At 38.7% G+C, this 16417-nt stretch overlaps 1 protein-coding gene and 2 long non-coding RNA genes across 7 annotated transcripts; 1 reads left to right on the plus strand and 2 right to left on the minus strand.

Annotated features, from left to right (window-relative positions):
* Positions 1-4111: 4111 nt before the first annotated feature.
* LOC109610709 lies at positions 4112-6173 on the minus strand. Its single transcript, XR_002192989.2, has 2 exons — positions 6069-6173; positions 4112-4785 (listed from the first exon to the last, which is right to left on the minus strand). It is a non-coding gene; the product is annotated as an uncharacterized LOC109610709 (long non-coding RNA).
* A 233-nt stretch (positions 6174-6406) lies between these two features.
* LOC105275105 lies at positions 6407-16127 on the plus strand. 5 transcript variants are annotated; one of them, XM_011331757.3, is made up of 6 exons: positions 6407-6499; positions 10700-10965; positions 11471-11488; positions 12963-13070; positions 15581-15706; positions 15960-16127. In XM_011331757.3, exons 2-6 carry the CDS (start codon positions 10800-10802, stop codon positions 16046-16048), a joined length of 507 nt encoding a protein of 168 aa, XP_011330059.1. In that variant the 5' UTR covers positions 6407-6499; positions 10700-10799; the 3' UTR covers positions 16049-16127. The 5 variants fall into 5 exon arrangements, with proteins under 5 accessions (XP_011330059.1, XP_026824850.1, XP_011330058.1 ...); XM_026969049.1 differs by lacking the exon at positions 6407-6499 and adding an exon at positions 7456-7843 and having other exon boundaries at positions 12969-13070; XM_011331756.3 differs by lacking the exon at positions 6407-6499 and adding an exon at positions 7457-7843.
* Positions 6511-7508, minus strand: LOC105275106. The gene is made up of 2 exons (XR_893177.3): positions 7417-7508; positions 6511-7090 (listed from the first exon to the last, which is right to left on the minus strand). It is a non-coding gene; the product is annotated as an uncharacterized LOC105275106 (long non-coding RNA).
* Positions 16128-16417: the final 290 nt, after the last annotated feature.

A 16417-nucleotide genomic window follows, 5' to 3' on the forward strand; every position in this document is an offset into this window, starting at 1 on the left:
CACAATTTGTGTTTGATTATTAGAAAGTCAAACAGATTTATATTAGATTTCAAACACTTTCTAATTACACACTTATGAAACAAACACTTACAAACTTAAGCACTGAATTCTTACAAAATTTCAACAAACCAGATGGCGCTCGCGGCGCAGTTTCTCGCGAGCAAGAGTTGCCTAATAAGGTATTTATTAAATCGCGATACACTAGGAATATCTGATAATCTGATGGTCGGACTAAGATGCAGTAATCTCTCGCTTTAGGAACCAATTCATCCACTACGCGCTAACAAATTCGTTAGACTTAAAACATATAAACATTTGATTTGCAGGAAATTTCAATTAAGTAGAAAATCAAACACCTTGCGCGTGTAATATAATTAAATACCAACCACAAACCCAACACTTATAAATGTTTGAAATGTCAAACATTAATAAACATCTTGAATACGGCGACAACGAAAGTGTTTGAAATTTCAAACACTTATTATTTAGAGTGTATATATAGAAACAGTCCATAAACATACGCAAAATGTTCATAGAATATGCTACAGAATATTTATAGAACATTCAGAGAATGTGAGTTTTTGTCTACTTCAAATGTTCCATGAAAGGTTCACAGAAACTCTGAAGCATTATATAAGAATATTTTAAACATTCTCCGATATTATTCTATGAATGATCATAGAACGATCTTGTGCTGTATGGGATGGTAATGTGCTAGAAAGAGACGAAAACAGAAAGACTGAAGGTGAAGTCCCATGGAGCCAGCGTACGGCGTACCGGCGTATGGCGTAAAGAAACTAGGCCAATCACAGGCTTTACGCCTATTTCGTTAAAGTAAATGTTCATTGTGTCGCTCGTCGCTCATTTTTAGCGTCAAAACAGGTCACGTGATTAAAATTAATGCTGGCTAATGGTCAATTTTGATCACGTGATCTGTTTTGACGCTAAAAATGAGCGACGAGCGACAGCATGAAATAGTACCTTTACGCCAGCATGGATTTCAACGCTGGTTTTTACAGCGTTCCAACAATGGGCGTAGCGCGACGTTCCCCTCCCCGCTATCGTCAACCGTGACCTGCGCGTGAGTGTGTTTAATATTTCTGGCGATCTTTTTAAATAGATAAAAAACAAGATAAGCGCATCGCGGATGCTGCATTGTGAGATATTAAGAAAGCATAATATTTTAGCCTGAGATTGAATAAAAACAGATGTAAATCTGGCAAATATTAATAATATATGTAGATCTGGAATAAAATAAATTTATAAAATTGTTTTATAATATAATAATTTGTCAACATGTTGTATTTTAAGATTGAATATTGAATATTCATTATACTTACAATATTAATGTTCATTTTGGGATATGTTATTTTTTTATTCTATTCTTTTAAATATTTCTGGCAGAATCGATGGAAAAGGGACATGAAAGAGACGATCCCGGGAAGGTTGCGCAATTAATTGGCACTTTATGGCGTAGCGCGCGCGTGCTATCGCCTACGTTCATTTTCGTCTATTCACTGTTTAATACCCGACGAAATTAAATAAACCGAGCTGTACGGAATGAAACAGTACAGCGCCGCGGAGAGTCCGTTTTCCCCGACGTGGAGAAACAAATACAAACGGATGTGGAACGATTAATAATGCGCAGACGCGTCTTTGAAACAATAAAACGCGAAAAGAAAATCATATACACGGAATATCTCGAAGGAAAATTAGATACATGGAATATCTCGAAAGAGTAGTTGAACGTTTCGGCAGAATTTTGTTTCCGAATCGCTTTTAATCTGAAAAAACCATAGACGTATAATATATAAACCGCGCGGTCCTATGTCTCCCGCAGTTAGAGCGCGTCACAGAATAGAAAGAGAAAGCCTCTGTACGATCACCATTCTGTCTTCTTCTAACGACGCGTAGTGGGAGAGACGCCCTCCCTTCGAGTGGGGAAACAACATAGAGAACTGTCGAGAAGAGATCCCCACTCTGCATTGTTAGACAAAGACAGAATGGTGATCCAAAGCATGCTAACTCTTTTCAATCTGTGACGCCTTTCCAAGCCGAACGCGCGGTCTATATATTATACGTCTATGGAAAAAACGGACTTTCTTTTTTTCATTTATTTACTCTGCTCACTTCTTTGCAGCTCACTTCTTCTCATAGATCTTCAAAAGCATAGATAAAAGATTTGTAAATCTGCAAAATAATGTCGAGAGCTACCTGTTTAATATTCCATTATTTTCATGATTTTTAACAATTTAGAAATAGTTTCTTTGTTATTCCATATATTCTGATTTTACCATTTTTGAAGTATTTGAAATATTTTGTGCAGTTTGCTTAAAAACTTTTTCTTAGATCTATTTATAGGATATTTCATCGTTTCGTTATTGCTTACAATCCACGAAGATATGAATATTGTTGGTGTGTATACAGGGTGTCCCAGACCTACCGTATTACCAGTTAATGGTAGATTCCTGAGGTGATTCTGAGACGAATGTTCCTCTTGCAAAATGTCGAGGGTGGCGTAGTTTCGACACTACGAAGGGTTGTAGTTATCCTATCCTTGTGTAGAATTTCCCGCGTTCAGTGACGGTGAGTCGAAGGGGTTCCGCGCATCGCGCACACTTCAATTTGATCTTAATTTTTCGCGGCTGTTCAAATTGAAGTGTGCGCGATGCGCGGGACTTCTTCGACCCACCGTCACTGAACGCGGGAAAATTCTACACAAGGATAGGATAACTACAACCCTTCGTAGCGCCGAAACTACGCCACCCTCGACATTTTGCAAGAGGAACATTCGTCTCAGAATCACCTCAGAAATCTACCATTAACCGTTGGTACGGTAGGTCTGGGACACCCTGTATATAGTTCGATCATATTTTTCAAATCAGGTCCATGTAATTGAATAGCATTATCAATTAATTATTCTTATCAATGATTTCAAAATCACATTGCGGACAGATTGGAAATGGTTTTAGCATTATCAAAGAACGTACACGCAAGGTGTGTCGGAACAAAGGATATCTGGAGTGTGATAGGGTTGGGCCGTCTGACGCACCCACAATAAATATAAAATACGTACGTTTTACTCCCCCAATCATCACCACACGTTCGATTTATAGGCGTGACGCGCATCGATGATTCGATGCTCGCCTTATGGTAAAACGATCGCGCCGCAGCCTGAATTAATTAAACAGCGTTCGTTTAAACGCGGAATGCGAATACAAACCATGAAAGGAACGCAATCGCCGTGTAATTAGCATTTTCGGCCGCATTATCATGTCGAGCCGTTATCACGTACGTAACTGTGTCATGAGACGAGAGATGCGGGTAGGTGAGTTGAAAATCCATTCAACTCAGAAAACGTAGAGGCGAATAAATTGTATTTGTGTTTAGCATAAATTTTTAAGATTACTTTTACGACATCCTATAGCTCAATCTCTTCGCGCACGGTAATAGGTTTTTGCAATTACCGTTTTTTCAGATATAATGAACGCTAAAGTGACGTTATTGGGTAAAGTCACGTTATTGAGCACAGTTTAGCCTTTCGATCAATAACATTAATTGCAAAAACTCTCTGATATCTTTCTCGGAATGCTAGCTTTAAAAGCATGGCAAGAGATAAGGATAGCAGCATGATGTAGCTTCGCGTGTTCACCATATGAGACCCCCCCCCCCCCCCCAATATCAATCCGGAGATCGCTCGTTATTCCTGTCGACCCTTGATCCAAAAACGCAATAATTGTTGAATAAACAGTGTCGACCCTTAAGACGTATCCTTGTCGATATCGCTGCTCAAGTGGCGGCAGGACTTCCAAAATCAATATGAATTTTCGCTCGGTTGACGTATCCTCAAACAAACGATGTTCGAACTTACAAGAGCTACGTAAATATCTCATCTTCGCAAATATCATATTTTATGTCCTTGCTATTCTGTTTTCGACAATAATATTGATTGTGATTCTGTTTGGAAGACTTTAACTGGATCGAAGCTTTATGCGAAAGAGCATAGTTTAACTGTACTTACCTATAACTATAGTTATAGTTTTTAAAAAGGAAATGGAATTTGAAGACTATTCAGGAAGACTGGGAATTTATCTGTCATTAGAAAAAGTCTGTTATTAGAATTATATTGTGGAACCTTCCAATGTATCACACATGCAGCGAAATTTCGCCTTAACTTCATCAGGATTGGAGCGAAGTAAGAAGTCTCGGCAGGATCAATAACAAACCCTGAAGGAAACCCTCCTCAGAGCTGAGTCTTCAAAACCAACTTTCTTGCAATGTTTCACCACCATATAATACAGATCAATAACAAAAACATTTTACATAGTCCAATTATGTCGCATTGCTAATAAAATTCGAAAAGAATCCGAGCAAGAGCAAACAGGAGAATATTGAGAGAAATTCCATCGCCTTATTTTCATCAGGATTGGAGCAAAGTAAGAAGTCTTGTCAGGATCAATAACAAATGTGAAGGGAATCCTCCTTAGAGCCGAGCCTTTAAAACGAACTCCCTTGCGGGCTTCACCACCATGTACAGATCTCCACTATGGCTAGGTGTGTGTCTGCGCCAGTATGCGTGTCGCATACATATCACTCCTTTATATACGTGAATATCCATGCAGGCTTGCTCTGTCTATTATTCATCGTATTCATTCGCAGGTAGGGCCAACGGTTGAATGGGGAAAATATACGCCCGTGTATGCGTGCGCATCGTCACAGCCTCGGCAGTGACCGTTGACGACACAAGGCGTCTCACCTACGACTCCGGATGTACCTCTTGTAAAACTGAAATGGGAAAGAATGCAGTTATAATTTCTGCGAAAAATTGAGGTTTACATATTTGATGTTTGCATTGATATTAAGCATGAAAATCTAATTTTAATTTGATATTTTGCATTGATATTTCATGCTTAATAATCATCATCGTGTAAAATAATTATCAAATATTATTTTCAGATATTTTTTTCTATTCCTCTTATTTTCTTTGTCGAGTTTATTTTATAGCGCGCTGTTAGACTTAAGGCACGAGATTAAAAACTTTAATAAACCGAATGAAAAATTATACAAATAGTTTGGTAGAATAAACTATGCTATTCATGTTGTTAATAGAAACGAAGTACACTTTGGCGCATAGTCGAACATTGTTAAACTCTCTTTCGCGAAGTTGAATTTGCAACATAACACCAGCGGCCCTCTCGTTTATGTTATTTCGTGCGCACAATAAGAGGCGCTATTTTGGTAGCATCGCGTACGTGCTCTCTTTCTCTATCTCCGTGCAAACCACCCCGGTTTCATGCATGAGAGTCTGATGGACTCTTATAACATACGGAGATACCCTGGTAGAAATTTCGTGCATTTATTTAGTAGTTATTGAACAGTTTTGTTACATTCTGCCCAGTAATTGACGAGTAAAACTGTTGGGATCCCGATCAAGATGTAACGTTTTTCCTACAGTTACTGGCCACAAAAGATGCACAAAATCTGAACTCATTTACTGAACAAACACTAGACAAAGAAACTATTTAACCTATTACTAAGCAAGTTTACTGCTCATAAAATGGGCTTAGTAAAACTCTATCTAGTTTTTGTCCATTTCCTACACAGTATTGATACAATTTATGAGAATACAGTAATACTAGACAGTAACTGCTTGGGTGTCTAGAAAAACTGCACAGATTTCTACCAGGGTACTTAAATCAGAATTCAATCCATTCGCCAGTTCAGATAAAGTAAAATTAACGTCAAATCCTATTTTTCGAAAAGCTGATGTTACGTCCAGACTCCACAGTCCCTTGCTTTCGTAAGAAATAGATAATAGAGTTACATTCGTTTAGTAATTACCGCGTGTTACTTATCACGCACGCATTATTGAGCCAAGACACTCACGGTTGTTGCACAATTTTAATTGAATTTTATTTTTTCCAACACACGATATCAAGTGGGAACCTTACGGGAACCGTAAGGCACGCAGTACATGTGGTCGTCGCGTGATCATTAAACAAACATTTCTTGCAGCAACCCTGAACGTTAGCGCATCATCTACCTTATCACTACGACTGTTGAGTCACCTTGGTCGTGAACACGTGCACTTCGTCACCATGACCATGATCACGCTCTCGGCCACTTATTAAGGTCCAAAGGTGGCCCTTCGATTTTAGCTATACGTGTCCTCCCGTTACCTAACTTCGGGCGTTTTCCTTCATCGAATGTTCTAGAAGAATCCCCTCCTACACGATTTTTCCTATCTTATAAAAAGGGCAGAGAAACCGCCCTGAAGCATTCTTTAGTTTTCTTTCAAGACGATCAGACGCACTAGTTGCCATTTCAATTCAATACATTAAGTGAAGTCATTATTCAAAATATCGAGAGTCATCACTCAGAACTTAGAGTCAGTGCGATTGAACAACCACTCGTTCCACCTCAAATCGGAGGAGCCGCAGCACACTGATCTAGTCACCACTCTCCATTCATTTGTCAATTTGGTTTGGACATTTTAAAAGTAAGTTTTTTTGTAAATTGATTATTTTTATTTGTTTTTTTTGTGCCTTTCCGACTGGTTGTCAGTTTTACTTTTGCCTCTTCCTTTGTTTTTTTTCTTCCCTTTTAATTACACATTTCCACTCTTTTCACATCTTCCACCTTTTTCTTCTGATGTACCATCAACCCTTTCACCATCATTAACGTACACTGCGGTCGCCGAAGAGTCCCAGTTAACTGATAATTAATCTAAGTATCAATTTTTATAGTTATATTTGTATAACCTTTCGTTTCAATTATGTATAACTTCCGAGAGTTAAGAGTATAATTTACGGTTATCAAATCATCATTCGACCGTTTGAATAAAGTCATTTTTTTAATTTTTTATGTTAATTCAAGCTTAATTTATTTACTCCTTTCTTCCCTCAATTAATCGCACGAGGTCCTATCCCATGTAATAGGGATTCGATTCCCTTACATAAAAAGGGCCAACGAGCAGACTTTTATTCGGAATAAGTGTAAGAGTGGCTTCGGCCGTTAACCTTTTTCTAGAATTAACCTTGTCGGCTCGACTCGCGTTCTTACGCGAGAGGTACGTGGTTTGGACGTAACACTGAAAAGACAAAAAATGGGGTGTTGATAAAATATCCTTTCGTGATTTCTATGAAATTTTAATTATGTTAATAGTTGGAGTGATTAAACGACAGTGAATTTGCAAATGATAATACATTCGAGAGATTTCATCAACGCACCGTTTCATTTAGTATTTTCGATTAAAAAATGTAGAAATATGTGTTTTTACTCATTTCGTGAATTGTTAGATCAAGAAGAAGGATGTTTCACATCCGGAGCGTATTTAAAAATTTGCAGCGTGGGGCAGCACAGCAGCGACGACTCTTGAAAGTGGTGCAGTGAAGCGGTTTACTAAAGTTTACTTACTCTTTTCAGCCCTCGAGAGCGCAGTTCAACGTGAGCCGCTGTCTACGATGGATCGTGCATCCGTCCGCTGCGCTTTTCCAATGTCGCTTGTTCACCGCGATCTCTCGTGATCTTAATTAGTGAACGGCGTATGTCATTCTGTACACGCTAGTCCGCATTGCTGTTTGATTACACCGGACTCATCATTAATTATTTAACATTAAGTTGAACGCGGGAATGGAATGTGACATGAAAAGTGAATGAATTGTGCTAGATGCGCGCGGTGAAGACAACTTGAAGTGCAGTTTCTCCATCTAATTTAGATATCATTGGAAATCATCGATTGATTGTACGTGAAAATTTCTCAAAGTGCTCGAGGAGTGATGTTGAGTAATACGGTTGACGTACCTGGATTTTTTATTCCTAGTCATCCCACGGTGAGATGCTGGTGAGAGTTTTATTTTTTTTAACGGTGATTTGTAGACTGAGTGTCTGTTGCAGTCAGCCTTCCGAAAGAGCGTGCGAATCAAAAAGAAAATGGAGCTGCCTGTGATACATCTTTTGACGTATAAGTCGGAAAAGTCGGAAGAGTCGTTTTTTAACCTTAAGGATAAAGGATTCATGGAAACTGCTTATTCTGTTTATGTTCTTACTAGATATTCAATTGAAAAATAAGTTTTTCATGATACGAACTTCCAGACGTGATAAGAGTTATGATCACGTGGTTTCTGATTAAACGTATTTTCCGATGTATAAATAAAATGTAGGAGATAGTAGTGAACTAACTCACGATTTTTATAAATCTACGACCTTTGTCTTGTTTTTGTTTTGTAGACTAATAACGTTTTATATACGTAATTCAATTACTTATTTTCTAGTATAGTACAGTACATTTTCTCAAAATAAACAATTATTATGAAGATTTGTGTGTGTGTGTGCATTTCGAGGCCATGCCACTAAGTTAATCGAAATGCATTACATAAAATTTTACGATTTTTTATTTTGCACTTTATTACAGCTAGGATATAATGAACTAAAATTACTCATATTTAAAACACAGTTATTATTTTAAAAGTCTAACAAATCCCGTTGACGCGCAGTTTCTTAAAGTTAGAAGTTTTATAACATCTCACACGATTATCTAAACATCACACGATTATCTGAACATCGAGATTATTGTCAGAATTGATCGACTAATCACTTAAATAATATGAGCAATTTTAATGATTTACTGGCAAATTAATAATTTCTATAATAATAATAATTAACTAAACTTGATAGAACACTTTTTCTAATCTCTAAAATATCGCGACATATCGCTTCCTGCCTTCCACTCGGCGTCCCTTGACAAAGCGCACTCAGGCGACGCAATTTCCTAAACTAGATGAAACATATCCTGCCTCTCATTAAAAAGTCAAACGCTCTTAATTACGTTTCGCGCCCGTGTTAAGTACACTTTGCCGGGTTTCCACACGTACAACGTAATAAAGGCGACGCGTATGATAGGATCGACAGGAAGAGACACCGGGATTCCACCTTCTCGTCTCGGAGGGCAAGACAAACGTTTTACGTTTCGCGCTGGTCGCCCTTAATTGACTCTAATTAATGACCGACCGTCATCATCAGACTCCGTGACTCACGACGCTTGCAACTCGAGCAGAATTCTAGCGTTACCGCCTTTTTACGCTATACTGCGCGTTTATTTGAGATCCTCGGGAGATACACAAGCTATTCGACGTCTGATACTCTGCAGCGGCTTCCGCTATGAATTTAGTTGATAATAATGTAAAGTTGGAAGAGACTAATGCAGCTGTTAACTGATTACATCAATACAATTTTTAGCCTGCTCATAACAAACAATATCGCAAACCCTATTGAACGTATCAGATCGAAAAGACAACTAACAAAGAAGACGAGTTTGGCTGGATTTTCTCGATATGAATCTCATGAACTTCTATAAACGACTGCAGAAAAATCAAATATTACTTGCGAAATATTCTGATTTGCATTCCGTGAAATTTTATAATCATATAACAATCGTAATTATATCGTACGATGCTTATCATTTATTATAACACTTATATTCACTGGCTTCTTTACATCGCGATCGCATTCTTTGCATTCTTTACATCTCACATTATTTATTCTAATCGTTATATTGATTGACAATATAAATCGCTTTGCGATGATGAAATCGTTTGTCCGTAAGATTAGATTCGGAAGAGTCGTTTTTTAATCGTCTTAAGGATAAAGGATTCATGGAAACTGCTTATTCCGTTTTTGTTCTTACTAGATATTCAATTGAAAAATAAGTTTTTCATGGGAACTGCTTACTTTGTTTTCGTTCTTAGTAGATATTCAAGGAAAAAATAAGTTTTTCATGATCAATAACGGGAAAACGAACTGATTCCAAGCCGAGATGAAGGGGAGGGAAGGTGCGCCGGATTAAGTCCGACGACCAGAGGGGAATGAATCATCCCCGTAGGCGAATCGAGGCGATCAATATCAAAAGTACCGCTGCCGGCTGGTATTTTTCCGCGTGCAGGTTTGAATATTAACACGAGTATCGATCCCGTATACTAAGAACAGGTGTAATAATTGATTAATTATGCGACTGAAGAAACGAGCTTGACGATTGCTCGATGGAATCGAGCGAGCTGTTCGCGCGATGCATCGTTGTGTGTAGTGCTCGACATAAAAAGTCTCAATATTTTAAAGACTAAAGAAATGAGTAGCAAAGAGTTAATGAAACGACAGTGAATGATTTCCTTCAAGCAGGCAGATTTCATTTGTCAGAACAGGATTTCTGTATAACGTAACTGAAAGTTCTACCGTACAATCTTTATCACCTGGACGGCGTCGTCGCGTCTGCTTTTGTATCTTCCGTACACTTCCGGTTGCGACAGTGATTTTATTGTGCGGGATCCCGCCTGAAATTCCGTATGCCGAAAGGGGAGCATACAGAGAGTTCCAAGTCGCAATTGATCTTACCTTTGCATTGTTTCATCCAAGATCGATGCATGGATATGATATAAAAATGGACATACATTTAATGCAGACAGTAGGCTTTCACGTATCCAATTTTATTATTACTCAAGATACTTATACACATTTAATAATTATCATTGATTGTTGCGAGATGTCTTAGATTCTGCTTAAAATTATTAAATGTTAAGGGAAAGATTCAACTGTAAACTGTGATTGGAAATATTTCTTCCAATTAAAAATTATATCAGACATAAGCAATTTTTCTGCAGCACAATTACATTAAATTATACTTGACGATAATTTTGTCTGTCAACAGAAATGATTGCATCCACCACGCAAAACTGAGACAGAAGCCGTTCGTGACGATTGAGAAGAGAGCGAATCTCATCAAAGATGAGAAATGGGACGATGCTAGCATGACCGACATCGGTGCGATTGGTATCCTGACACTCTTCCTGATCTTCGACAATCTCGAGACAGTCACAGTCGTGAACCATCATCCCGACGATGAGTATGTCCTCGAACATGAAGTGCTTCGCGAGGATGCACTTGCTGAGGCGAAGAAACTTGAAATATATCCTGGTAAAAATGAATTTTTTTCCCCTCGAGTAATTTATTTCAATTGCTATAAGAGAGATGAGGAAATTAAGTAGAAGTATGTCGGTAGAATTTTTCTCAGTGCTCGATATATATTATTCTATTTACACGAAGATAACACTGTCTCGCATTGAAGAGTAATCTTAAAAGTTTAGCATCTAAGAAAATAATCAATCGGCAACGAGCTTCATGCTCGGACATCGAAATTAAAGTTTACGTATTGCCTTAGAAATACAGGGTGTCTTTTAATAAGACTCAACCCCTTACAACAACATCGATAGCACGTGACCTTTTCCAATTTAGTCCGGATGCTAAAAGCGTCGCATTAACTCTTCGGACTTCTTGTCCGACTTCTACGGCCAGTCTATAAAGCGTCCTTATGAGACACGAAATGTATTTATCTTACCGCCGAGAATAGTTGCTTTGATCCATCTAACCAGCATCGTACGATTGACGTCTCAAAATTTTTCTTTTGTCAATCGCACTCCAGTCGGCATGGGCAAGAAAGGTACGTATGAGTGATTCTGTCACAGAGAAGTCACGCTGCTTCGAGACGCGAATTCTGAGCATTGCATGCTATTTTAGTACCATATGCGGATTTCCTTCACACATGTACTATTCTAATTTTGTAGCTCGCATGCTCTTTCATATACACTCAACGTGCAAAAAATTTTGTTTAGTAAAGTAACAGAGAAATTAGATTGAATAATTCGCCAACGAACTCAGTTCTTAGAGCAACCTTTGCTTAACTGTAGATATCAAAGTCACTTTTTCAATTATTTTTTGAATCATTTCTTAAAGTAAATTGTTATATAATTTCATGCATTGTTTCTGCATACTTACTTTAAGGCCAGAATTAGCATTGCTAATTATCAACTATCAAGCATGATGGATCGAGATAAAACATTAAATTTTATTTACTTTTTATCGTTAATGCCAACTTGCAAATTCAATTTTCCAGCTTTTCGCAGCGATTTTTCTCATGTGCTACATCGTGCTTTTTCACGTTTCTTTTTCCTGCAGTACGAGGCAGTTATGCATGTATGAATGTCATGCAGTTATATTATATCGTATAGCACCTGACGACGTCGCTTGATCAACGATTAGGCAAAACGAGCACGTCCACGCGGTTCTTATTACGATACGGATTTGAACCGAGGATGACTGAGGAAGTGAACGGTTATCGTCTGATGTCATTCGCGGCAATTGGAAACTGTCGATCCGCATTTTTATAATTTAATCGATTAGTCGCATCTCGGTCAATATCATCCCAGTGATGCCAGAAATGGGATACGGTAGTATACGGTGGCATTAGATGGGGGATGGAGTGGGGATAGTTTCGCCACGCACCGACATTACACATAGATAGTGTGCGGCGTGAAACCATCCCCACTCCATCCCCCACTGTGTCATCCTTCGATTCGATCAATTTTATTAACGAAGGCTCCATCAAGCGTCGCATCAGCGGATACGGCACACCTGTTGCTCATCGCGATTTTAGATTTAACACAGACTTCGATCCCCAAAGGCGAGACTTGTGCGATTGCGCATCTTGTATAATTTATACGACGTTTCGCGATCGGTGCTAATACTATCTATGGTGCTATCGTTGCTATCATCGCACGCAGATAGCCCGCTTGCATCCGCGAGCGTCCGCGACACGATTTCAGAGAGGATTATGTAAGAAAGCCTCGAGATGGCTAATTAACGTGAATCAGAGACGCGGATTCGACGCGATTGTCATGTATTTCAATCGCGGTTGATAGCGTAGAGAGTAAAGTAATAAGTATGATCCTTAATTAATAAGCGGTTGAAGTTCTTGTATATCCGAGGAACGGTGCTCGATTCGTGCCCCTTACTTTGCTCATCCTGCAACATACATAAGAGTACTGTACCGAAATAACTTTTGTTTGCCAGCTTGATCTCTTTAGCTGCACGCGTAATCCGTTGCTTTTTTATTTTTAATTAATTGTTTTTTCTAGTCGCAGGACCCATCCCAGGATGCAAGCCTTGCACCAGTTCCGAGATGACTTACTACAAGAATGGAAGCGTCATCAGTGATCACTGCTGCTGCGACAGCGGCTACAACAGTAAGTGATTCAACAAATATCTGTCTGTCTGTCTGTCTGTCTGTCTCTGTCTCTCTCTCTCTCTCTCTCTCTCTCTGTCTCTCTCTCTCTCTGTCTCTCTCTCTCTCTCTCTCTCTCTGTCTCTCTCTCTCTCTCTCTCTGTCTCTCTCTCTCTCTCTCTCTCTCTCTCTGTCTCTCTGTCTCTCTGTCTCTCTGTCTCTCTCTCTCTCTGTCTCTCTGTCTCTCTGTCTCTCTGTCTCTCTGTCTCTCTGTCTCTCTGTCTCTCTGTCTCTCTGTCTCTCTGTCTCTCTGTCTCTCTGTCTCTCTGTCTCTCTGTCTCTCTGTCTCTCTGTCTCTCTGTCTCTCTGTCTCTCTGTCTCTCTGTCTCTCTGTCTCTCTGTCTCTCTGTCTCTCTGTCTCTCTGTCTCTCTGTCTCTCTGTCTCTCTGTCTCTCTGTCTCTCTGTCTCTCTGTCTCTCTGTCTCTCTGTCTCTCTCTCTCTCTCTCTCTCTCTCTCTCTCTCTCTCTCTCTCTCTCTCTCTATCTATCATTTTTTCTTTTTTGATATATTGTATATATTATTTAAAAATAATACGTTTTAGATGAGTCAAGCAAGTTGCGTGCAAGTTGCTGCAGCTTATTTATGAAGTGTTGCCGAAGCGATGCGCTATAATTTAGCAATAATGAGCCGATCGAAATCGGCTCAGCCTTCGTCGGCGACGGAAGTCGCATTTTCCGCTCTCGTCCTTCGTTTGTTCACAGAGCGACAAGTCGTACATCGGCAAAAACCACGTCGGTTCCAGTCGGCGAATTCGTGCGTGAACGATCGGCCGTGACGAGCATGCGAGCGTTGTGCAACACGCTGCTTCACGGGGATTTAGAGCAGCGGCAATGATAGCGCGCGCGAGCGATTTGCTGCAATTCCGCGATTTGCACAATAGTATCGCGAATCGCGCACGGTTCCACGTAACCGCAATTATTTTTAGTCGATGCGTTACGTGCCGTTACAGACACGAACCGCGTATTTACCCCTCGGGAGACCTCGTGGAAACGATGAAGTTCCATTGTCCATGTTACAAATATCTCTTCGATTTTTTCAGAGAATTTACCTTTGCTTAGAAGACTGATAGAAAGTCGAGAATTATATGTATATAAATTTAAATCATTTAAATCTAACTGTTAAATGTTTCTAGTTTTGCTTAATTGTGGATAGATAAATTTCGGCACACGATGAAAGTCATTTAGTGAAGTTATTTTCATGCGCAAAGAGAGGCTGGCTTCCTTTAGCTGAACGGAAGGGCAGTCACCTGTTCAAAAAATCATCGCCCGTCGTAATGAATTATCTTAACGCTCCACGCGTTAATGTGCGAGCAGGACCCATCGAGTGACTTGTGCGATTCGTCGAGCAGATTATTTGATTATTTCATGAGCTTCTCGAACTCCTTGCAGAACTATCATTCATCAATCTACTAGATACTTTCTGTTAAGGTTCAATGGTGATTTGTATCGTAGACGTAAATATAAATGTTATCGAATCGAATCATCTTCAAAATAACTAAATGTGTCTTTTTCATCAACATGTACATAAATAGTAAGGATTATTCATCTTGCTGACTTCTCGAAAATTAGCATGGGATTGCGCTTTACGTTCTTCTATGTATAATTAATCATATTATTGAAATACAAGAAAAATAAGCATTCGATTCTGGAATAGAAGATACTGATAGCGAATGCCGACCATTTGTATGTATTATCGCTCACTCCTTATTCAAGGCATCAAGTCCGTCGTCATTGCTGGCGCACGAAGATGCATTGTTGCACGCAGCGGCCACGCATGTGGAATACCGAAATCTTAAATCACCTTTCGATCACGTCTTCGTGAGTCACCGGTTCCTTCATCCTAATCGCTCATAGCGATTGAGAACCAGTCATATCCTCCTCCTCGAGACTGATTTCCATCATAGTCCGCTTTTTGTGCATCTCTCGAAAACTCCAGATCGCCAAGCGTTCAAGCTGCTCGTTCCAGTTGCATCGCCGTCCCCGGAACTGATAGTGCATCCGGAAACCGTCGCTATCTCGCTACGTTAGACAGATTAATCGTCAACCCACGTACGAAACCGGTTAATTACCGCTACATCGGACGACATGTAGCATTCTAAAAGACTTCAAGATTAGCGAATTTTGCTTTGGTAAAATTCGCCGCAATTCTACTAAACAAACGTAATTAATCAAGTAATATTGAATTAAAAGATTGAGAGAGAAGCAATAGCGATTTATTATTTATTATTAGGGATAATTCTGAAAATTTGTAAAAAATAATAAGTTTTATGAAAAAGATTGACGCAGAAAATATCGTTCTTAATTAACATATATATATATATATATATATATATATATATAAATTATTATTTTTTACAAATATAATAGAAAATGCATATGTATCTTAGAATCTTTAATGATTCGAATTTTCTTAATAATGATTAATTACTCGTTTGATGTCCTATTCACGGATTCATTTGTCTATTGTTTCAGATGTCTTTCCCTTCGTCGAGCACACTTGTCGCGTGGGACCAGAGGAATGCAAAGTGCAGGCTGGAAACTACGCGGAATATACGAGACTGCGGGACTGCTGTTGCCACTCGTACCTGGCCTCCGTCTGTAAGTTTCTGGAAGTGCCATGCGGGAATATCAAATGTATAAAAAGTATACAAGTACTCATTCGATCCGTGCTAGAATTATAAACCTTTTTTATCGCGCTCGGTGTCGACTTTTTAATTGGATCCGGCGATGATCGCTTTGCGACTTCGCAATATCCTGTGGCCGTGTAATTATTTTTATTCGTACATACATTGTTTTAATCATTATTTTAATATTGTAATTATTTGTAATCAATGACGAATTCTTTTTACAGGGAAGTATTTGGCGATCGGCGCGAGATCGCGTACCAGCACAAATCTTACGAAGTTCCTGACAATCTTAACAGTGTTCAAATTACATTAGTCGTTGACCTAAAACTACACTTATGATACCAAATATTTTGTATAATACCGATTATTTTAATAAATTATTTTTCCATCGATCGAATGATACTTATACTGCTGATCCTTATAGCGTATCGACGAGAGTCTAATATTAGACTTAATTAAATTAGGAGAACGAATTTACAAGATTTTTTATAATAATCTGTAAGATAAACGGATTTAACAAGAAAAATTTAATGATTTTATTATTTTATATACAGTTTTCTGAGGCACGTTTTTCAATAATAAGACAATCGCTATTTGTAATCATTATTAATTATATATTGTAATCATTCTAATTATGTATGCTTGCGATAAGCATCTGTATCTGTAAATATATTTGGCGCGA

This window comes from Ooceraea biroi, chromosome 4 (genome assembly GCF_003672135.1).
Source record: "Ooceraea biroi isolate clonal line C1 chromosome 4, Obir_v5.4, whole genome shotgun sequence".
Lineage (NCBI taxonomy): Eukaryota > Metazoa > Arthropoda > Insecta > Hymenoptera > Formicidae > Ooceraea > Ooceraea biroi.